The sequence below is a fragment of the Erithacus rubecula genome, assembly GCF_903797595.1.
Source record: "Erithacus rubecula genome assembly, chromosome: 20".
Lineage (NCBI taxonomy): Eukaryota > Metazoa > Chordata > Aves > Passeriformes > Muscicapidae > Erithacus > Erithacus rubecula.
Window position 1 is genome coordinate 11,784,536 of NC_136672.1, and position 25,404 is coordinate 11,809,939.

The 25,404-nt window shown below is 37.7% G+C and overlaps 1 protein-coding gene across 6 annotated transcripts in view; it reads right to left on the bottom strand.

Moving 5' to 3' along the window:
* Positions 1-25,404, bottom strand: part of LOC306810597 (casein kinase I) — a 67,452-nt gene that overhangs the window by 41,422 nt on the left and 626 nt on the right. The window contains exons 2-10 of one of the 6 annotated variants that reach the window (XM_079323339.1): positions 20,449-20,559; positions 18,663-18,811; positions 17,957-18,185; positions 17,428-17,598; positions 15,899-16,047; positions 15,177-15,348; positions 14,728-14,867; positions 7,994-8,060; positions 3,457-6,158 (exon numbers count right to left, since the gene is read on the bottom strand). In XM_079323339.1, the coding sequence (XP_079179465.1) occupies positions 8,028-8,060; positions 14,728-14,867; positions 15,177-15,348; positions 15,899-16,047; positions 17,428-17,598; positions 17,957-18,185; positions 18,663-18,811; positions 20,449-20,559 (1,154 nt within the window). In that variant the 3' untranslated portion in view covers positions 3,457-6,158; positions 7,994-8,027. Of the gene's footprint in view, positions 1-3,456; positions 6,159-7,993; positions 8,061-14,727; positions 14,868-15,176; positions 15,349-15,898; positions 16,048-17,427; positions 17,599-17,956; positions 18,186-18,662; positions 18,812-20,411; positions 20,560-25,404 lie in introns of those variants that run through there. The other 5 variants (XM_079323338.1, XM_079323342.1, XM_079323340.1 and 2 more) reach the window with 5 other exon arrangements.

A 25,404-nucleotide genomic window follows, 5' to 3' on the forward strand; every position in this document is an offset into this window, starting at 1 on the left:
AAATGCACACTCTTCCATGTTACAGTGGTAAGTATTGACTTGTGTATGTGCGTCCGTGTCTCTTTGCCACACTTGTCTTTAGGATTATGGCATTATAATTATTCAATTTTGTGTGAGATGACATTTTGTTTGTTAATGCACTTTAATGTAATGTGTATATTTAGATTTTTTTATGCTTTTCTAGTAAACTGTTGCAAATGTAGTGAATAAATATCTGGTTGTCAAAAAGTGTCAGTTTGAGAAAATAAGCTCAGAAGAAATTTTTAATGACCCAATATGGACATTGGGCTTCATTTGCACATGCCTAAAACAACTAAACAGGGGCAAGAGTCTTTATACAGTAGAGGTGACATTTAGCTGACAGACATACAGAATTTAATGTGTGCAAGGGGACTGCTTTTGCCATGACTCGTAGTTTGGCTAGTTCCAAATGGACAGGTGCTTCTGCTAGAAATGCTGCTGAAGACTATTTTAAAGGACCACCTAATTTAAAACAACAGCAACTAATTTTGTGCTGTGAAAAGAATACTAATGTTCTCCTCTGAATAGTGCTCTAGGTTTTGTTCACAGGCAAAGTTTTATGAACTGTCATGACTTATAAAGCCCAAAATATTTTTAACACCAACATGCCAACAAGCTGTCTTTACTGTCAAGTGATGTTCTTCAGAACTTGAAAGCTCTTAAGAAAACACAGTGTAAGCAGACATTTATGATGTGGCTCTTTGGCTCCTATAGTACCACAGCTAGCACTGGCTCCTCAATGTATAATGTCAAGGCTACACCCAAGCGAATCAAAATTACAAACTCACCAATGCAGCAAGGCCTGTCTTTAGCGATCTGAAGACTGATACCTACTCATGCTTAATTCTAAGCATCTCTGGCAAGAAATCTCTCCAAGCTCACCTTCAAAAGTTTCTCTGTATACATATACACTAAAAATGTCATGGGTCTAGTCTACATAAACCCCAATGTTTGAAAAGGTACATGATTACCTTTTTAATGTTATGCTGCCACAGGAATTAATGTTACTAGGTGGACTAAAATGACAGGACTTAGCAGCATGTAGTCAGCCCACACTTGTGAAAGAAAACAAGTTTATTTTTGCCTCTGCTTCTCTTTGAGTGTGAAAGAATAAAGTAGGGGCACTCACTGTAGGGGAAAATGAGCTCGACCTGAGTTGCACAGCTGCTGTTGTCTGCTGCTGGACTTGTTGAAGGAGTACTCTTCTATTTGTGGAAGAGTAAACAACCGTGACAACAGCAGAGGTACTGCATATGAGAAGCAACAACTTTCCAATGGATTGTTTTCTCAATGTTTCAGCTTTCTCAGTGTTTCTGAGATAGAGATCATACCTGTGCCAGGAGGGAAAAGGTGAATCTACTAAAGAGCATTAGTGCGCTTATGCTCTTAACAGCATTTTGCTAGTGTCAGTCTGTGGGATCAGCCGTCCTGTGTTTGTCTGAGAATGTATGGCAAATGAGACTTACCTACTTACCTCTACTTACACACTGTTAGTTCCTGGACTCATCTCCATATATGCTTCATCATGTCAGGACCATTTGAGCTGGCAGCCTTCCTCACCGCTCCCAGATGCATTAAGAAAGGACAGCTTTTGCTCTTCTGACTTTTTATCCACTCTTTCAACAGTTTAAAACCTTTCACAATAAAACTCTAAACCCAATGAAGAAGTATATCCAGAATTTAGTGCTTAAAACTCTTACATAGCAAAGGACTTTTTGATTCTTGTTGAAAAATATGCCTTAAGATCCATTGTTGAGATGTCAGACAAACTAAAAATAAATTTTTTTAGCTGTGAGAGAAGAGAAACATTTGCTGTTTGGGGGTCTTCTAAGAAAAAGATCTGTGCATGACCTCAAATTACCCTGCTTTATCCTTTCCTTTAAGATAAGGGAAATACCAGAAGCTGTGTCCTGCCTTTGTACCTATAATGTCTGCAGATGTGAACCAAATTGAGAACTATAATTAGGCAATTTTTTTTCTTGTAGCGCTAAAGACGAAGTATTTTCTTTCTAGCGCATGATGCAGTGCATAATGTACCAAATGAATTCTTGTCTTCTTCCAGATCCCACCCCAAGCATCCTGGATTGGTCACAGCAAAGGCACTGTAGACTAGGGGTTAATAATTTAGGATGATCTGTGTAATTTCTCCCTTTTTCTACTTCTCCACATTCTACTCTGTTCACTAGGCATATATATACATATATATATTATATATATATATATATATATATATATATATAATCTCAGACATAGATCTTAAGCATTTTGAATCAAGAACTGCCCAAAATGCGATTAAAGAAGAACATTTTTAGGCACATTTTTCTAGATTCTGTATGTACAGTTCTCCTCTCATTTTCTACTATCCCCTCGCCTGCAGCAAGCAATGATTTTGACAGAAGAACCAAACCATACTAGTCTTCATAATATTAAGCAAGAAAAAACCCCACCAACATCTAAGAAAAAGTTGTAAAGTGTTAATACTGTGCAAATATCCGCTGAAAAAATTGGTATGATTTTACTGTGAAACATTCTTATGAAGGACCAGGCTTCTGAGCACTCTCCTTGTACAAAAGTATTGAAAAATGCACATAGGCTACACAATTCAGGTTCATACAGTCACTTAAATCTAGACATATACACATAAAATCAATAATTGTCTCTTGAATGAATCAGAAAGAAATGTACTGGTTTTAATAACAAAGTACTGCATTTTTTCCCAGTAAAACCTTTTAATTACTAATGTAACTCATCCACTGAACTTTAGAAGCTACTGTACGATTAAGTTCAAGATGGATTACACTTTCTCACAATCTCATAGCTTAAATTCTCATTTCTGACCAGACGGCTCAGCGCTGTTAAAAAACCAGCAGCATTGTTTGTTTTTACCTGGCATTTTGTACACGTGAAGTGCAGCTTTTGTATAACAAAAGTCAAAGAACCAAATAAATAATAAATATTTAAATATTTAAAAAAATAAACTAAATATTCTTGAAATCAATATGTATGCTGCTCTAGCCAATGCTGTACTCAAGGGTCTGGGACATGAGGAAACGAAAACAAATAGTTGTCCTTATGGTATTTTTTTCCCACTGGAAACGACAAGTTCATCAACATGCCTTCCTCTAAGGAGTATTTTGAATATTTTCATAAAGTTAACATGAAATATATGGACTTGAATGTTTTCTCTTAATAACTCTCTTAAAGCAGAGGATTTTTTTTTAAGTACTTGTACCACAAAAAACTCAAGGACTCTGTATCTATTCAAGATTATGTAAAACAGCAGCACAGTATTTTCCATATAAAAGCATATACACAGTTCTAATTGAAAACCACTAGAAGAAATCAAAATATCCTTCCAACTTTCAAAGGCTTGCCAATAAGAAAACACAGGGAGTTCCAGAGGGTTCATCTATCCTCAGATTAAAACAGACATAATTAAATGAGAATCACATAACAAAATCCAGAATTTTATTACACAGGGCACCACCTTGAGTACAGCTCATTATTTTTCTTGCTTTTATCCTAATTCCCATAACTGATTCAATCTCAATTCCCTTACTATACTTCCTTATCAATACCACACATTACTTGATAAGCAAAAGCATTTGTACAAAACGAAAAACTTCTGGACAAAAGTATCCAAACAAAAACATTCACCTGCAAACTGACAAGAAGACATGCTTTCTGTGAGCAAAGCAATCAATGCTTTCTCTTTCTCCCTGTATACCCCAGGAGCAAAACTACCAAACTCTTTCACTGAAAGTTTTGGCAGCAAGACAGTATCTTCAAATGTTTGTAACTGACAAACTGACTGGTTCTGTAGGTACAGAAACCCCTTGCAAAAAAAAAAAAAGAAAAAAAAGAAAAAAGTGAAAAAAAGAAGCAAAAAGAAAAAAAAGCAAAAAAAAAAAGAAAAAAAAAGTTGCATCAGGTAAAGGGTAAGGATTCATTGCAAGTCAGTAAGTTACACCAAAGAAGAAGAGAAGTTACTATGAATGTATTTACACAACTGTTAAAGTACACAAATACAGTGGTAGTACAAATGAAGTGCTTTTAGATACTGGTTTATACACAGGTTTATATAGACAGTCTAACTATTTTCTGCATGATGGAATTTAACTATTATGTGGACAAAAACTGCCTACAAGTGAGTACAATTGTTGAAGTCTGCAGTCACCTTTTAAGTATAGTGCAGCAACCTAATGGTCCAGATACATAGGAAATAAAAAGGCTGCTTTTGTAAGTCCCTCAAATATTACACTATTAACCACAGATATTTACAAGGAAAGCAGAGTGAAGTGTAAAACTGCTCAAATGGTAGTGCACATGCCTAAAATACCAAAGTTTATAGTAACTGAGGAAATAATTCTCTTATGCAAACTTATCAATTGATCAAATTCTCAAGCTTTTCCACTATACTCTCCCCAAACACACATTTCCGCAGTCTGACTCAGAGTACACACAAGCAAATAGCTAATGTTATGGAAGCTTCCAAAGAAGAAGGATAATATTTAGTACGTGGACTTTTGAGAGGGGCAAAAAAGAATTTTTAAACACCCAAAAAATAAAAAACTACTCTCCATAAAAATCTGAAGACCAATACACCTTTTCAAATTGTCTCCAGGCAAGGATGAATTTCTCAAAATACCTAACTGTTCAAACAAAATCTCTGCACATATTTTCATTTCCAGCACAGAACTTCCCATAATTTCAGTCATAATAGTTCTGGTACTGTTCAAAGAAATGTAAGGACAGAAAACGTACTTTTATGAGACCATTTATAGTAACAGACAATATGAAGAATTTCCCAGATTTCATAATCAACAGGATCCAACAACATCTGCAACAACCTGAGCATGTTGTGTGACTCATGCCTAGATAATGACTCTGGCCATACTCAAGTTGAATATACTTAAGAATTAAATATGATACGCACCTGGATGGTAACAATTCTCAGGATTTTACTGCAAGAATGGGTTACTATGTTTGGGGGGCTGGGTGGGCTGTTTTGTTTTGTTTAAGAATTCCTTTTCTGGTCTCGGCATGTAACCGAAGGCATAAATAAATGTATTTACTTACTTATAAACATGGGGATACTGAATGAAACATGCAAATTCACTGAAGACTCAGCAGCAATGTCTATTTTGCACTTGTAATAGCCTCCAAGCTAACCAGCCTCAGAGAAAACAAAATTTTCCCAGTAAAACCAATGTCTGGAAGTATCCATTCACCTGAACTAAGCAGAGACAGAACAAGCTTTCTAATTCTAAATCCCTCAAATGTCACTCTTTCACTTTGTTGCTCATGTTCTTCACAAAAAAGAAATTCATCATTACAATCTCTACTATACTTAAGACTCTCCTGCAGGGTATTTAGCTGTCCTCTTCTATGAAACACAATTAGCCTTAAAAATTTCTTTGTGCTACACAGGAAGTTAAATGTCCAGTGTGAACGAAGACAGTGAACAGTCAAATCAACTTCCAACAGTTTTAAAAACCTCATGAGAAAACCAACTCAGAATGGGACAATACATGAAAGTAAGCAATTTAAATAACATCAGATGGTTTTGATTAATTTACAAGTTCCCTGGCAGACTACTCTTTTAAACAAGAAATTTCAAGTCGTTGTCTTTAGTTCAGGTTTGTTTATATTCTACATTTTTAAATCAGACAAAAGCAAGAGTTCTTTACAGAGAAGTAAGCCAATAATTTTAGCAAAATTATACAAAAAACTTTCTTGAACCAAGTAAAAGATTTATAGTTACAGTAGAATAATAAAAAGGGAATAAAGTCTGCCGCCTGTGGAGGGAAAACTGAAATGGCCATCCAGTAACAGGCGGTGAACTCTGTAAACCATCTTTCTTTTCCAGCCCTGTTACCACAGGGTTCTCTTAAGGTCACTGGGTTTCTGGCAAAAGCGTCCTGCAATGGCAGCTGCTGGAGTCTCTGCATGTTCCTCCAAGCGCCTTTTAGGTCACATGGAGAATTCCAATTTCCACTCTAGTTTAGGGTATATTTTGCTAGTAAAGCCACTGGTAACATGGGAGATCAGCCATGCATTATCTGCCCTCCATGGCAAAATAATTTTCATCGGTGCACAGCAGACTGAAGAACACTGGTAGTAACCCGAGCAGGAATCTACCAAAGCCAAAAAAACAAGACAACATCAGCACATATCCTTCCAGTCAATATACAATTGCAGTCATGCAATGTACTTTTAAGCTATTGATTGCCAAAATTTAAGTGTGTGAATTTAAAATCCAATGAGCAATACAATGTTTCACACCCACCTGTAGCTACACAAAGTTCCCTACTATTTTCCTCCTTTATTAGAAGACAATATGGAAAATTCACTTTTCCAGCCAGAGGGGATGTTTTGAAGAAAATTAGACATAGCATAAACATGTGCAGAAGAAAGAATCAACCAGATGAAAACACTATGAATGCACAGTAATAGACTCAATGGATAATTAATTAAAAAAATTAAGAAGGTAAAAAAGAAATTAATTATTTTCAATAGCTTTTCACTTTTCATGGGACATTGTGCTAAAAAATATTTCCTCTATCTCCATAGCTTGACCTACTGAAGTCAGAGTGCAGCATTATTTCAGTATCACTTTCACCATGAAAGTGAAAAACCATACATCTCTGCAATTTAAGAAGCGAGAAACATCTAGTTAGATGGATCAGTATTCAGTATTTGTTTCAGTTGTGAACAGCCACAAATACTAAGCATACTAAGTACAAGTCAACAAATGCAGGCACAACCCCGACCAGAATCTGCATGTCTCCTGCACATAGGCTTTTCAGTGCAAAGCTTTAGGTTTGCTTTTCTGCATTTTTTAATAACTATTTCTTTTTACTAAGATCTGATAACTGGTCTTTAAAGCATTAAGCTGACATTTACAGTTGGATTTTTTTAATGTTATAAACGGTTCATGAAGCAGCTTGTGCAGAGTCAGCCAAGCACACAAAGCAGGAGAAAACAGAAGAGAAATAGCAGGATTCTTCACCAACTAGAGATACAGAATTAAAGCAAGCTTAGGCTTTATAGAGAAAGTGAGACAGCAGACAAGAGTTACACAACAGAATTTATTAAGGAACAGAAAAATCTCAAAGCGTTTTTTTTAAATAAGTAGCAAATCAAAGAAGCTCTCGAAATACTTAAGAAAAGCATCCCTCAGCCATTAATGTTCAGATTCCAACTGAAAGCTGTTATTTCTCATATGAAACCTGTTATTGCCAAAAGCAGAACAGACTAATAAGCCAAAAGCTGCACACAGGCAGAAACTTCTACTGCACTGAACAGTGGGAAGGACTTCGTAACACTCAAATTCAAGTCTCTCTACCTCCCAGATGCTCATGGTTAACTATTCTTGTTAGTATGCGAATGCTTTTTTAAATACAGATCTGAACAGATCTGAGTATTTTTAAAATGAGAGCTCATAAGGCATGGAGAAGAATATAAAACAGTGAAAAATAGGCACAGCTGTAGCAGAACATTCCATTCACGACAAGACAAGACAGAGCCTCGTTGGAGCAATACTGTTAATTTAGTCTTTGTGCAGCTATTTCCCTTTTATGATCCTGAAGCAGATCTGGTTTTTCTGCTGCATCAACATCCTTGGAAAGACATGCAATTTTCATACAACTAAAATTTAGACTAGATTATTTTACTTTATTGTTGATACTTGAACAATTTTTGGGACCTTTAAAGTCCCTAAAGTCCTTTAAAGTTACTATTACTGTCAATTCTAATTAAGAGTCCAAGTGGAACAGCAGCAATAACTCAGCCTTTGGAATGACACTGACTTTTAAGTTAATGAAAAATCAATGCTTCATCAAGCAGCTGACCAGAAGGCACAGATACAACTATGAGATCACACGAGTAGAAGGAGTGAAGTTGGATGCTTCCTAAGACAGATGTTTCCCCAACCCATACAAAGTTTTGGTGTCTAATGAGAAGCACTCACCCAGTGCTGCCATCCAACGAAAGGAGACGAGCAGCTACTTGCCATGGTGTTCGAAAGGAATGCTATTCTGAGGTAGGGGAAAAGACAGCAATTTGTAACAGTTCCACTGCTCCAATATATAAAGATGTCTTAACAAAAATCCAACCTGAACTTGCAGTAGCAACTCTATCTTTTGAGAAGCTCTGATTTTAGACTTCTGTAAGAGATTCCCATCATAAGGCACATAAAAGAAATAAATCATTAATCCTAAAAGGAAGCTGACAGGTCAGAAGAACAATGCAGAGTATGATGCCTATTAAGATGGTTATGTGGAGAAAGATTTACAGATATGGAAATGGAAAATGCAGAAGCATTGGAAGTATGGCACAACACTTCAGTTATTCGATGACAGAGTTGGCTATAATCTTCCAAAAATTTCTTCTGTCAAAGAGATTTAATCAAATATTTATTTGTGCAGCATTTCAATCTTTTCTTCGACTACAGAGAGAATACCTCTATAACCAACAGGAATTTGCTATAGCTTTGACTGTCAGGTGCTGAACATGCTGCATTCAAGAAAAAAACACTGCACAACTTACTGTGCAACGATGAGCAGTCAGACTGAACCTTTCCTTGAAGGAAATGAAGACTACTCACCCATAACTAGACTCTTGAGTTGATCACTGCTTTCAGGATGCTGTCAGTGCATGTGGACTGGCAGAACTGATTCAAAGTAGTTTTTACTAGAATACTCATTGCCTCATTTACTACACCTCTTAATATTTAAAATCTATGTGTGAAGGAGACTTGGAGAACAATTCACTTAAGAGAGTTTAAGAGCAGAAGGATCTTTAAATGGCTGGTATGATTTTCTGTGCAACACTGATCACAACCCTTCATTGCATACAGACCTGTAATTGAGGATTGCTTTAGACTTGAACACATGCTATTTCTCATATGAAATTTCTTTGCTAAGTCACTGTGAGCAGTAAGGATGATTTCAGTGCTGACTATGAATCATTCACTTAGAAATGAATCCAGTATTGATGCAAAGGCAGAGAGGAGAGATGATCTACTTATCTTAGAATAAATAGTAGGTCACTACTTTCACTTAGACCTCTACTTGTCCTTACTTTACTTGAGAGTGGTTTTAATTTTAAGCAATAGGTTCATCACATGTTTTTTTCTGAAACAAAAATTCATGTTAAAATCATTGTCTCAAACGCTACACCAACTCCCTCAAGACATTTTCTTGCTTTTTGTACAAACTGAAAGAAGTAGATTTGGAACTTACACTGTACAATCTGTTCTCCCAATTCAACTCACTAATGACACAAAATAACATCTCCAGTTCTTTTCGTTAATGTATCATATATAGATTCAATGAGGAAATTGTGCTCTTTCATTAGGAAACCACACTAACCTCTCCAACATTACACTGCCTCCTCAGTCATTACTTAGCATAGATACAGTTCCTATCCCCATACAGGAAAATGGCCCCCACTCCTTCATCCTAAGAGGAATTTGGAGTACTGCAGGATTACACATTTGAATAGACTGCACTCAACCACTCAGCTCCCACTAATGTTTATCACTGTGAACTCACAACTTCTAGGTTTTTCGCTGTTGCATTCCCTTCATATAATGCAGGAAAGTACTGAATAACATGTGCCATAGAATTTACATAACTTCATTAGAAACACTTAGGTTTTAAAACCATTTCATAGACACTGTAGTTGTTACTTCAATAAATGCTCATTACTTACTGTTAGTTACTGCATGTCTTAGTAATGAGAATGACTTAGGTGCTATGTGGACGCTATCTTGGATGTGGGGAATAAATGACACTTATTTTGCTATGCTTATCAGCTACCATTTTTCCATGAGCATCAAATTTCTCAGAGAATGCTTAGTTTTCACGAGAGAATTTTGGTTCCTATTATTTGCATTTACAGCCTTAGTTTTTCAGTTTCAGTTTGACCTGATCAGAATTCAGTTTGGAAAAAACAAAGATAAACACATGCAATAATCACCTTTAAGACGTCTACTTAGAGGCAAGTAGCTTCCTTGTTTGAGTAACCTCTGTGCATTTCACTGTCCAGAATTTAACAAGTAGCAGCCTTTCCTCTTGATAGAGGTGGAGATTACAGATGTACCATTGACTTACCAAACCAAGGCATAAAGTAAATGAAGTAACAAAACTAACTTACCAAGTTGTAAATAAGAACTCTAATGAATGTAGTTCTTAATAGAAAACATCTGCAGATGTGCAAGGCAAGTGCCAAAAGTTGCCTTCTATCGGAGTAAGGCTTAAGCACTTGCTGAAAATGGACCTATGGTAGTATATTTACTTAAGACTTACTAAGGAACCTAGCACACTTGGAATGGACACAGACAAGCAATTGCCATTCTTCATGGTTGTCGTGATAAGAAGTGATACATATGACTCCATCTTTTTTTTACATCTCTCCAATCAAAAGTCTCTTTAATAACTTTGCCACATAACTTGAATACTTCAGGTTTTCCTAAGAGCAAGGTATAAAGATAACTGGAAACTCAGGGCTATAACTGTTAACCTGGCTAACATCTAAGGATAAATTCTGATTACAAAAGAGCTACTTTAGTATTATGAAGACTGTTAAGAGCATCAATGACTAAAAAGCTATAAACACCTGCAACTTGTACCATCTTGCTTGTGAGAGAGTGAGAACTAGGAAAATGAAAAGTGAATTTTCTCTTACAAACTCAAGTGTTACAAGCTCAAGTCTGAGTAAAGTGTTTCAGCCACACCACCCAAGTTGCAGAAGGTGAAGGCAAGGATTGGGAAAAAGAAGAACCATCCACTGTGGAAGACTACAGTGTTTGGGACTGTTTAAAAAACCTGAAAGTGCATGAGCCTGGGACCTGATGACACGCATCCATGGGTTTTGAGGGAACGGGCTGAGTAAATGGCTACTCCACTATCCATCATATTTGAGACATTCTGGCAGTCCAGTGTTGTTCCCTCTTAGTGGAAAAAGGGAAACCATAATCCCCAGTTTTATAAAGGGAAATACGACACAGGGATCTACAGTCTAGTCTCGCCTCAGTGTGTGACAAAATCATGTAACAGATCCTCTTGGAAACTATATTAAGGCACATAAAGAATAAGGAGGTGACTGGCATCAGACAACACAGATTCTCTAAAGTAAATTGTGTCTGACAAATTTGGCAATCTTCCACAGCGGGGCTAAGGTGAGGTGGACAAGGGAAGAGCCACAGATGCCACCCACCTGGACTTGTGCAAAGCACTGGATGCTGTCTCACATGATGTCCTTGTCTCTAAACTGGAGAAACACAGATTTGACATGCGGGGCACTTGGTGAATAAGGAATTGGCCAGATGGTTGCACTCAAAGAAATGTGGTCAGTGAGTCGATGTCCAAGTGGAAAGCAGTGATGAGTGGTGTTTGTTCCTGAGTATTGGAACTGGCACTGTTCAACATCTTTGTCAGCAACATGACAGTGGAAACAAGCGTACCCTCAGCAAATCTGCTGACAACAAAATGTGTGATGCAGACAACATGCTGGAGGAAAAGAGATCCCATCCAAAGAGACCTTAACAGGCTTGAGAAATGGGTCTCTGAGAGCATCACGTAGTTCGACAAGGTCAAGTGCAAAATCCAGCATGTGGGGTCAGGTCAACCTCAAGCATGTGCACGGGCTGGATGAAGAATGGACCAAAATTAGCTCTGTGGAGAAAGACTTGGGGGTGTTCATGGATTAGAAGCTCAGCATGACTTAGCAATGTGCACCAGCAGCCCAGAAAGCCAACTGCATTCTGGGCTGCATCAAAAGAAAAGTGACCAGCAACAAGAGAGAGGGCAATCTCACCCTCTATTCTGCTCTTGTGAGATCTCACCTGGAGTACTGTGTCCAGGTCTGGAGCCCTTGACACACAAACAACATTGACAATGTTAGAATGAGTCCAGAGGACAGCCGCTAAGTTGATGACAGGGCTGGAGCACCTCTCTGACGAAAACAGGCTGAGAGAGCTGGGGCTGTTCAGCCTGGAGAAGACTTTGGGGAGAACTGAGAGTAGCCTTGCAGTACCCAAAGGGGGCTTACAAGAAGGCTGAAGAGGGGCTGTTCACATGGCATGGAAAAAGTACATGTAGTGATAACACAAGCGAGAATAGCCTTAACCTGAAGAAGAGTAGATTTATTTATTAGAAAGAAATTTTTTACTGTAAGGCAGTGAGGCATTAGAACAGGTTGTCCAGAGGGGTCGTGGACTCCCTGTCTCTAGAAATGCTCAAGGCCAGTCTGAATAGGGTTCTCAGTAACCTGGCCTACTGGAAGGTTCTCTGCCAATGGCAGGGGGATCAGAACGTGCTGATCTTTAAGGTCCCTTCCAATCCAACCCATTCCCCCTGCAAATCTCTCTTGCCTTCCAATTACAACAGGCTCACAGGAATCTGCTCAAATTATACTACAGTTACACACTGTTATTCAGTCACCATGAGTAGATCCCAGCACTGGTTCATTGTCTTAAGAATTAAATGAATAATTTGTTAGTTGTCTGTTAGTTCTAGCAAACTCAAGAGAAGATCCTGACTAGATAGCTGTTGAGACTATAAAGTGGCCAACCAAGCGATCCTATACTTGGAGAAGAGTGATAAAAAGAGCAGGTATGGAATATGCCATTAATCCAGACCATACTGTTGGCCCATATCACAAACTACTCAGATCACTCAGGAAACCACCCACTGCCCTCAAAGTATTCAGATTTTCCAAGCTATATGCAGAACCAAAATGTACCTACAAGCCCAACTGTATTATTTGTATCTTGAAATGTTTACAATACTGTACCCTGCATACTAAGCAACATGTCATGAACACAGCAAAAAAATTAAAGATGTACTTCCACCTAAATCAATCAAGTGGCATCACTGCATTTCTACCTGTTACTGCTATACCTTATTTATCTGACCGTTAACAAAGCATCTGGGATTTGCTCAGAATGCCAAAGACCTGGCATACACGCTTTTACAAGAAACTGTCTTTACGTTAAAGTACATGTTCAGGGAGAAGTCTGCATCACAGCCTCACAGAATACCCAAGGTCAAAAAAGACTCCTGGAAATAATGTAGCCCAGTCCCATGACCCAAAGCACAATCAACTAGAGCAGGCCACTCAGGACAATGTCCAACTGGGCTCCAAGTAATTTGGAAAAGGGAGACTCCACAATGTCTTTGGACAACCTGTTACAGTCCTTGCCCACCTTTATAGTAAAAAAGTTTCTTTGTATGTCTAAGCAGAATTTCCTGTACTTCAATTTGTGCCCAGTTTCCATTGTTCGTTCACTGGATATTGCTGTGAACAGTCTGGTTGCACCTTCTTTACATTCCTCTAACAGGTACTTGTGCAAATTTACAAGATCCATAACCATGCACAATTCTCCCCTCTTTGTTTTCAAGCTACTTAAAAATATTTCAATATGAGAATTTCTGGTGGCAAGAATAGCAGTCCGGTGAACAATTTAAGATAGTGAAACTTGTACCCAAAGCCAGTACAGAAAACTTCTCCTGTCCTCTATCCTTGCCCAGTCATTTCTGCTCCTGAACTGTTCATCCCATATGTAAGCACAAGTATCTGGGCAGCTACACGGTGAAACAACTCATTCAGCTTAAATCTCCCCCAAATCCCACTTCACTTTTATCACAATAGAATTGTTTCTCCAACCCCATTTACTTTCGGTCTTCATTAGTGATATTCACCTGGCCCCCATCCAAAAAGCTGTTCTTTCCAGCAGTAAGATTTCATACGAAAGAACATGCACTATCCAAAAGTAATTAACTCTGCCAATTAAACAATGAAGCCAAAAGGAACCAAGTAAATTTCTGTCAACATGCTCTGTCAATAAGGAATGACTCTCAGGCAAAATATATGCAGTTAGAGCTCCTGCACACTAGTGAGACATGATGGAAAAACCCCTAGGTCATTGTAACAGTCCCCCTAACATACTGCTTTCCCAGAAATGTTGCAGAATGTCTATAGATTGGCTAATTTCCATTTTTTAAGTAAGACTGAAAGTAAATTGTACAAAACCAAGCCACACGCTGTTTGAGACAAGACTGTCAATATGCTGAGGAAGGAATGTTTCAACAATAGCACAGCGTTAGAAACACACTTATTATTGCCATTCCTAAAAAGAAAGATTCCTATAATTTCTTTGGATGATTTCAGTGCTGACTACAAATCACTATCATTCACCCTCCTGCTATCCTCTTCGAATGACCCTTCTGCAACGTATCCATCATCCATGTAATTGGCTGCTTATCGGGTCTGAATTAAGAGCACTGCACCACATTTCTTCACTATTGCACCTTCCATTCTTCACCAAATGCTTCTTGCCTTTTCTGCACCAATATTCTCTGCTCTGTTGGTTTGGAAACAAGATTCACTACTGTCTCTTAACTCTGCTTCTTCACTGGTAACAGATATAAAAAACTCAATGAGTCATGGAGCTAAATCCCATAATAGCAGGTTAAAATGCCCCACCTCTAGAATTCTGCATTCTCTCATTGCTGTCAAGGTAAAAATGAAAATTTCTTTACATGCACATCATTCAGGGTAAATGTCAAGCATTTACATGAATGAACACCATCAGCAAAAACAGTATGAAATCACAATTACCTGGTAAGTTCTTTTGGCAAATTAACTTTATCAAATCGCCCTCATTTTTTTCAATACACAGATTTATTGTTTTTTTACCTGTGAAGTTGACATGCGAGAGGTATCTTGTCGGCCTGTTAAATCAGATGAGGAGATATTGACTGGGGCACCACGATGCAATCTCATACTCACTTTCCTTTCTCGTTCCATACCGGATACTGGCCGAGGAGAGGTGTTGGCTGTGAGAAAAAGTGCATTATATTCCCATAATGAGAAATGCTATGTTAACACGGTCATTGGAAAAATTACACTCTTGCTGATTGCACATAAAAATTCCACAGAACCAAATGAGGAATCAAGGCCGTTGGTTTGACATTTCATGGAAATACAAGTATGAATTTCTAGGCAATGATCGTATGCAATTACTTCCAATCTACTAAAAAGCAAGGGAGAAAAAACCAAATCACAAGGCCAAACTCTGCCCAGAGACAAACTGCCAGTTACAGTAGTCTACAAGATGCATTTAACCCAAGTACTTGTTTACTTACCAGCATGTGAGGTTGGGGTAAGGGGTGTAGGAGGAGCTACATCTTGTGTTCCTCTAAGCCTGCCAGAAGCAGTGGAGGGTAATCCACGTACAGCTGGATTTCGGGTGTGTCTTAATCTTTCCTCTCGCTCTCGCCTTTCTCGTTCAGCATCTTCAGCTGCTCTGCTCGCACCCTACGGGTCAAGTCTAGTGAACAACTTTGGGGATTATTGAGCTTACAACTATAAGTTTGGATAAAAATACTGAAAAGAAAAACTGGATCATGTGTGAACTGAAGTTTGATAGGGCATCAACTGTTTTGGTAAAATTTCTCAAGTTTTGCTCATCCAGCTGCTCAGGTAGTCTTCAAAATGCTAATGTACAAACATACTGGAAGGGCAGTTGGACACTTCTTCAAATGTGGCAAACGACCCATGGTAAAGATCAAGGTGGGAGTAAGGAATAATTCCACAACCCAGCCTGGTGACTGTCCTAAAATATCTAAGAAGCCTTCTACATTAAAAGCCTTGTAACTGTAATTTAGTTGTCATCCAAGCCTTACAGCATGCATCCTGTATCTCCTGCCTTTCCTCATTTCCTCAACTTTTTGTCTATACAATAGTTGCCAGCAGGAAAAATCTTACAGTACCAATTAAGATTAACAACACTGGCAATCCAGTAAAAAACCCCAACCAAAACCATTAAAAAAAATCAAGGTTTCAGAAAGCTGTGTGAACTACTCACAAATTTCAGCATGTTCCAGTCAAATACATAGTCATAGGAGAATCCTTGCCGATGAAAGAGGTTTCTGAATAATTGCCTTAGATAGGAATAGTCCGGCTTGTCATCAAAACGCAAAGAACGGCAGAAATTCAAGTATGTAGCAAATTCAGCTGTAATTAAAGAAAGCCTGTTTTTTATCTTCAGCTTCGCATTGGCTTTTTGTAATTCTGAGTTCAAAAAACCCAAACCATCCAAACCCAAAAAGCAGGGAATCTTCTTAACGTAAGAAAAAGAATAATGAACTAATACTAGAAACCCACCAAAGTGAACACTACCATGTCAACCCTGAAAAATAAATTATTTTTCAATCTCAGAGCAGGCAAAGATCTTATTTGTCAACAGCAGAGAGAACCCAACAGTACAGTTTTTTAACCAACAACTGGTGGGGAAGATAAGGTTTAAAACTTTGCTTGGAGTATACTGAACACAATTTACTGTGGGACACAAAACAGCATTTCTTTGTTAAGCCACACAGAGATTCACATCTACTGTGTCACAGAACACAAAAAAACTTTATTTCCCAGGTCATGCCACATTTTTAATTTACAAGTCTGAACACTTGTTTTCAAATGGCAAGCAAAATATTACAAAGCAAAAAAATGAATACTGTAGTGAATTCAGTGCATCAGAGAAAATTGCAGTATCAAAATACTAGCTTTTGACTTTAGATCTTCCCAAATAAAATAAGGTATGAATTTTTATCAAGAAAGAAATTCTAACAAATGGCACAAGAGAAGCTGATTAGTCTTCTCTGCCTGTAAACCCCAGAGAAAACACGTAGTCAGTTAATGTAAAGGAACATGCCTGAAGCAACATTTGAAACACATAACAAAAGATGAATTTTCACACAACTCAAACAAAAACTGTAATTCTTGTCACTGTAACTAGTTGCAAAAGCCACGAGGGAGGAAAGACGAGACAGAACTCTTTGTGAAATAAAAATATTCTCTGATGACAGCTAGTGTTACAAGTTTTAAAACAAATCTAAGTATTATTTTACAATACTCAAAAATGGCTTATTATTGTTTTGGTGTAAATAACAAACTGAGAGACAGAACTGCTTTGAGGCATGATGCCAGGATACAGCAGGATTTCTTAAACCTCTCACAAATTCATATCCATCAGCAGGCCAAACTAGATGAACCTGGGATGATAATTCCCAAGTAAAACAAGTGCAGTAGGTAAGAGTGCATCTTATTCTATAATCCAATTCATCCAAGAAAAGTACCCACACAGACAGAAAAAGAGGCAGTTTGTTGAGAACACTTCAACAGCTGGGACAAGGGATCCCTAGAAATGCTCTACAAACACAAAAAAACTGTCTTCAGCACACTATTTTTACCATACATGTTGTAAAATCATGAGGGGTAAGGAAGAGGAAGACGAGAGGGAGAGAGAACGGGAGAGGGAGAGATGGTGAAAAAGAGTAGTAGAAAGAAGATGTACCACTGAAACATGAACATGTAGACCCAGTGTCAAGAGTAACTTACAAGGATATCCTTTACACAAAACCTCAATGGGTGTAGACATTTTCTTTTCACTGATACGTTCATATTTCTGCCTCTTTGTTGCTGCTTTCAGTCCCTGCCAGGGGAGGGAGCCCAGGTTAAAATACATCAGTACATAGCCCAAGGACTCCAAGTCATCTCTGCGAGATTGCTCTACAACAGCATAAAAAAGTGAACTCATTAGGTTTCATTTTCCACTGGAAAAACAAAAGTCTGTGCAACAAGACTGTTAGAAAAACAAGAGACAGCTGAGAGTTACTGTGCCCATGATAAACTCATTCAGTACAATAAAAGCCTATTATTCTTGGACTTATTAAAAAATGTGCTAATTCCCAACACTGCAAACTGAACGAATCCCACCTAATCGAGACATGCAAGGCCATGCACACTGCACTCTTAGTGTCAAAAATAGAGACCATCTCCTATGCCTCCACAAAGCAACATCCATTTGCACTAAGATTACACACATCGACATTTCGGAAGTTTCGATTTATTGCTTTCCCCGGCTCACCAATTCCAAGATGAGTATTGATGGATGCGTAACGGGCAGTTCCTGTTAAGTTTTTATTTTCACGATATGGAATATGTTGGTGAGTTCGAGCATCTCGATACTTCTTTGCTAGTCCAAAATCTATTATGTAGACAAGATTGCCTTTCTTGCCCAGGCCCATTAAGAAGTTATCTGGCTTCACATCTCGGTGGATGAAGTTCTTAGAGTGAATATATTCAATTCGACTAATCTAAATACAGAACCACGAAAAAAAAAATCATTGTCGAGCGACTAAGCACACATCTTTTTCTGACAAAAACACTACCAATTCTGTCTTAATACTGAAAGAGGCAACTCTCCTTTTCATTGTAAAATGTAATAGCACTAAAGGGAACATAATTGAGAAGACAACGGAAAAACCTTCTTTCCAGCTCTTTGTTCCTGTCTGTTTTAACATCTGTTTTCAAAAACTTTCTTGGGGAAATTCTTAGTTTTTGAGGAGTGCAACACCTGGTATGCAAATGGCGCAGGTCCAGTTTTCAAAGAACTGGTAATCACATTTGACAGGATAGTTTGGATTTACAGAAACAGAACTAATTTTGAATCTTTCTTTTATTAATGCAGTCTATTCAGCTCTAAATTTTAGAAATAAAATGTATGTGATCTATCAAAAAAATGCCAATATCCCAACATATTGCACTGTCAAGATAACAAAGCAGTTTCCTACCATTTGGTCAGCAAGTAATAGGACTGTCTTGAGACTAAATTTCCTTGAACAAAAATTGAAGAGATCTTCAAGACTTGGTCCCAACAACTCCATCACCATAACGTTGTAGTCCCCTTCAGCTCCACACCACTTAATAGTGGGAATACCCACTAGGAAAAAATAAACAATTTATTCAGTATAACAATTTGGTTTATATAATTAGTACATACAAATCTTCAATGCTGTCACTACTGTGAATGTTTCCATTTGCAGAGAAGTTTAATATTTTACGCTACCTTCAGACATTCCAATATTAAACATTTGATAACTTCTATCAGAATTGTAGCAAGAGAAGTCTAAAAACAGCCTTTTTTCTCTTCCCCAGAAACCTTACAGTCTTGTACTTACCTTGTAACTGAAGTACTGAGAATTGTTGGATTTGAACCCTAAACATTTTACCAATATTAATACTCCTGTAGTCTCTTAAGATGCAATAAGGCACGAATCAGAAGTCTGAAAATAAAGACCCTGACAAACCACTAGATATTATTATTGAAGAAGGTCTTAGAAATCAACTTAGTTCAAAGCCTACAAAGTCACCATGAAATACCTGTCTCTTTCATCAAAATTTGCAATGAATTTGCACCTTTCCTTCACATTCTGGTCTTTCCTTCAGTTCCATGGTATTTGATTGGTGAATCTCTACCAAAGTAGCATGGTTTAGAAGATGCATTATTCATTCAGCTTTACATGACAATAATGACAATTTATGACAATTATCCCAAATTTATGGAGGAAATCAGAAACCTTATTTCACATAAAAATGCAGAAATGCTCAAATATTTTGAAATAAACCTGCATGTAGATAGCCTTATTCAGATTTTAAAATGTCTTACTCTGTGTTATGTCTACGTATTTTGGTTTGAAATGCTGCAATTCACCTGTAATGCTGTAATTTAAAGGAAGCATTTTACTCTATGAAGGCTATTCTGGTTACAGGCAGGTGACAACTGAATGAGGCATGAATTAAAGAACAGCTAAACGCAAATACACATTATTCTCAATTTCTAGAGGTATTATTAGCATACTTGGCACTTGAGATACAGTGTGGAATGTACTCTTTACACAATGCACATGCTCATTTAGGAAGAACTCAAGGGACTGTGAACCAAACATAAAACTGAACTACACCAGGTTTATGTCCCAGAAATGCACAGGAAGGTGACATTTCTGGAATTCCAAAATACATTAGTAAGTTACCATAGCAGAGCAACACGCAGTAGCTATGAAGTTGCTGCACTCCTATTCTCCACTACTAATGCCATTTCGTCTTTGAACTCTCCCAGCAATGAAGTGTTTTTAACTCAGAAAAAAGAATACTAACATGTACAACAAAAATTAACCTGAATTTTAGAAGTCTAAAATTATCATAACAAGCAAGTCAAGTGAAATTATCCAAAGAAGTGGTCACCATCTTTCACTGACCCATGAGAACCAGAAATAAATCACTGTTCTGGGACAAAACTTTATTTCACATTGCACAAAGTCCTCCCATTTTACTATTTTGGGAAACCATGAGAAACTTTGGAGGATATCACTGGCTATCATGAAGCGTGGTAGCCACGGATTTGGAACTGCTCCTCTACAACCCTTGCAGAACTGAAACACTGCTCTTCCTCTACCCTTCTACCTTTCCCACCTTCTCCTTATTTCTCAAAAGAGATCCTAAGCATTAACTGCCAGGTGGCAGATACATCAAAACCATAAAACTTGTAGAATCTTTGAAGAAGGAAAATATTTTGCTTGCCTCCACCCTGCATCATTTTGTAGATTTTACTCTCGATGTGGAGCTGAGGATGTTTGGTTTTCACACATTCCAACTTTATTGCAACCTCTTCTCCGGCAGCAATATCAGTTCCTAAAACCAGAAGAATTTAAACATTGGTCAAAATATTTTTAAGGTGCACTTCCTTTGCCAAAACTGAAACAAAATGAACATCAACAAACTATTTCTCAATGGCAAACATCCAGAGATTAAATATTTTCAGCCACGATTATCTAAAAATTCTTTTGAAACCTTACAGATACTCTCTAACAGACTAGGATTATAAGAGAAAACTGTTAGAGACCATAGCGTAAGAAGCCAAAACTGCTGCTATCTCATTAAACAAAAAAAGAAACAAAAGTAAACCAAGTACATCTTCTCAGAGATGTCTTTCCACTTCCAGCTTGTGGTAAAAATGCTCAGAATTAATATTTGCAAACATGGCACACAGCCCTGCCAACAGAAGAAATACTATGAATTCAAATCACCTCCTCTTAAGCCTTGGAAATAGAGACTACAATATCCCTTCAACATACTCCAGTGCTGTACCCTGATACCTCATTTTACTTGGCTGGAAGGCAGATTATCTAGACTGAAGAACCTGCAGTCTGCAAAAGCTTTCTTCAAATCCCATTAAATTCTTGTTTCCACAATCAAAAAATATCCTGTTCACTTTCAGAGTATGTATGGAGAAACTGTCATTCTTAAAAAGAAACAGTCAAGAAAACACACACTCTCACAGCCAAGCAACTTGCAAACTACAGGAAAAAAGGAAATGGGAAAAGGAAACGTGTGACACTCCACAGACATATTGCCAAGTCACTGTACTTTGAGAATTTGGTCCTTTTCTGCTTTACCTCATGGTTCAGGATCATGTGAAGTATATCACCCACCGTTTGATCTGATTCCCCACTTTCAAAAGCCTAACTTGAGGTTCACTTGTTGTTTTGTCTTGTCGAGAAACAGCAAACAAACCTTTTCTACTCACTTCTTCCATTGTCAGGATTGCATACACTTTAGCACTACCTCACTTTCCCTTAACTCTTTTCAGAGTTCAAAAACTCCTGACATTCCTTATATAAGTAATTTTTAATTACTGCATATAATTTCCCATTTCTCTTTATCTGTACCTTTGTCAGTTCTGCAATGCCCTTTCTGACAGTCACACAAAGAAATTAAGACATGCATAATATCATAGTTTTCTGCCTACCTACTTTTTCCCGTATGTTTTTCTTTGACCATTACAGTGTACTGGCCTAACTTTTATAGTTGTGAAATCCTGTTCCCATTGTTAAGGAGCTAGTTCAGTGATTTACAGGCTTTTATGCTATATAGTCAGAAAAATTAAAGCTACAATGACATGCTAACATCCCACACCTCAAGATGGACATGACTGTTCACTCTGGCAGGAACTGATAGCGCATGGAATTGTCTGAGCTCCCACAACACTATGCATCTTTTTCTACGTTGACAAAATGTCTTTCTATTTGCAAGCACAAGTGGGTATCAAGGTGGTGTTGCCAGACGCAGAGTTTCTCTGAATGGACAGCCCAGCAGCTATATATTAGGCATTTCACAGTGCACCTTAAAAAATCAACAAAATGTTTGAAGCTCACTCGAGATACGATAAGCACAACTCAAGGCCATCAACTGAAAAACACACAAAAAAAATAAGGCCATACATAAATCTGTCTTGTACGACTCCTTTTTATCTAGCATAACAGGTGACAGGATCCTGGATTGTGACTTTGGACACAGTACAGTTAGGAGCAACTGAAAGCTCCTCAATATGTAATACAGTATTTTTCACATTTCATGAATTAATTATTTTGGTGGACTTTAAATTAATCACGGTGAACATCAACCCAGATTTGAAAGCATGTACCAACAATACAAGGAGGAAGGACTTAACACTGATCTCCCCATCCCAAACTAAAGTCTTGATTTTCAACCACACAACTCCTGACCTTTCCTGATTATCCCTTTTTCTCCAGGGTTCTACAGGCGCCAAAATCAGAGAGGTCTGTAGACTGAAGACTGTATTAACTGATGAGCGGTCAACAGCAGGGTTCTGGTCAGTCTGGCTTTTTAAAAAAACTTCTCTGATCCAAAACAGACACAAACTTCCATCTGCATATAATGAAAAACATATCTCTTCAAAGACAGCTGCAGACTTCTGTGGTTGATTAACAAAAAAACTGTGCAGGAGGATCCAGACCTGTATTATCAGGATCAAGTCCCGCTCAACACACTATTAAAATTTATTTGACAAACCACAGTCTTGATCTGCTAGGTCACTTGTTAGCATACTTGCTCTTCCCGAGAAGTTTTTACCACCTAAGAAAGACAAGATTCTTGTCTGAACTCCACTTCCATGTAAGCCCTCTTCTTCAAAACATGAGATTTCCTACTAAAACAACACAATTCATATTTCTGAGTCCAGCAAAACCAATGAGAGGCACATAAAGGGAAATCACTTTGCCAAGCAATCCAGTACTTGTCCCCAAACAGGGACTTTTGTCTACACCTTAAACCTGAGACAAAAATTTCCAAAATTTTACACCATCCTGTATTTCACCAAAAGCTTAGCTTCCTTCCTTTAAGGAATATGTAATAATATTTGAGAAGCAGCAGTTCTATAAAATGAATCATTAATTAAAAAGTAGCAACAAGCACTATAATGAGAAGTCATCACTTATAAGCATAAAAGAAAGACAAAAAAATGTACTTATAATTGCCAAGTCCTCTTCCCTAGGAGATTATTTTAATTAGTTTACAACATAAAACTAATTCTTAAGAAAAACATATACATCACACAAGAAACCATGAAAACACTGGGACTACTCTGTCTTCAGGACTCATTTCTACTTGACTTCACGGTCTGGGCAATAAAAGAAATGCTTACTCTGATCCACTCACTCCTGTCTACCTTTTATACTACTTAGAATATCTGTATATTAATTTCTTTCGTATCTTCCTTTGGAAGGCAACATAGGTAAACTCCTCAACTTTATTTTCTTTAAATTGTCCACACTTATTTATAATAGTGCCTTACATTTAAAAATCGTGTCCCACAGACCCCCGTCCATTCCACATTCCAAAAGACAAATTTTGAGGTACAAAGGAGAAGAGTAAAGAATGTGAAAGAACCACACTCCTAACAGTGTTGTTGGCTCCTTATTCCAAGGTAGGGTAAAAGGAAAAGGGTGGGAAAACGAAGGAAGTCCCTCCCCTCTACTCTGGAATGTCTTCAACACCCTTGAAGCTGCATTTAAGACAAAACATGGGGAACTGGAAACAGGCAAAAATATTCAAATATTCAATTCCTCCTTTCCAAAGCATAAAATTGAGCTGGGAATGTACACTGAGGTAATCTACAGATTCACTGAGGCCTATCAGAAGGTGTGTCTACTTAAAAATAAATAATGACTTCTGAAATAACTTTAGAAATTATTTTAAGACACTTATGTGTAGTGTACAGTCTGAACAACCAAGCAGTAACTGGAATTTTAAAAAAACCGACCACACTTCCTTATCACAAAAAACATAGCTTTCAAACATCTATTCTACCAGATAATGGTATGCAAACCAAATGGGACTCGTTTTCCTTTGGAAAATAAACCCGTGCCACCAGCTGGATCTTCCATTCACATACTTCTATGCTAGTTACTGGCTCAGGTATGACATTTGCAGTAAGCTCTGCAGTAAATCCATGACAATTATAAAGAAATTAAAAAAATGTAAAACCCAGAGGATTTATTGCAGAAAATTCAGTATGGCATTAATACATACACTAGCATACAGGAAACTATTACTTCCTGTGTTACTTCACTGGTGTGAGCTGCATGCATAGAGATAAAAGTGACACATAAACATTTATTTCATTTGCACTTGATATTAGTACTGTAATACAACCTGATTTATGTGAGCAGTAGTCAAAAGTTAGTTTTTTCTAATAATTTAAGACTTTTCAGATTTTAACTGCCGTCTTAATTACCCCCCAAAAATCCCAACGGAAGCTAACAAGGATTTTTGCACAAGCTTTGCCATGATCTTCTACATTCTCATCTTCAATCTTCTATACGTGCACTGCAGAGAGGTAAAATCATGTTCTCTGTCTCTATACAATCACATACTTTCAGTTAAAAATGTGTACTTTACATCAGGCACATGACCTGTCTTACGGATAACCAGCATTTCATTATTTGTACACAAGCAACCTTAGGTAACGAATTATTTTGGAGTGCCAGCTGTGCTCTGCAAGATGTCTAGAAAAACAACCCCCAACCCTCATACTGCACACACTGCCAGCCAATCAAACCACATAAGCTAGCAAGTGACATTATTTTCCTTAGCTTCTGCAAGTTTCACTTCACCCCACACACACACACTCCCTTGATTTGCTTTTCTAAGTTAACACAATTTTCAAAAGCAGAGTACTTGTGTCTACCGGATGGGACATAATGCTCGTGTTTCTTTGGATTAAACCCACTTCACATGGCTTGAGAGTTTGCCGAATAAGCAGAGTATTTTAAAAATACCTGTTTTCAAAACTTCTTGTTCCCACCACCTGTTGCTTATGACTTGCTTGTCATAAGCAACAGCAGTAGGCCGTTATGTTAGAGTGCGATAATAATGCACTGGCAAAGATAATTCCAATCCTGTGCGTTTTGCAACTGCATAGCGATCACGATTAGGCTACGGTGAAGCAATACGAATAGCCAAACTACGAGGGTTATTTGAAGGATTTAATGTTTTTTTTTACTGCAACCTAATCACCTGTAGTGGTGTAAATTTTTTTAGGCCTCACAGGAGAAAGAAAGATCCTTCTGACAACAATTTTTCCTAGTCCACTGCAGCGATATTTAACCCTGTAACACGTTTCTTTCCCAAAACGTTTTTCCGAATGTGGTAGGTTGTGGGGGTTTTAGGGTTATG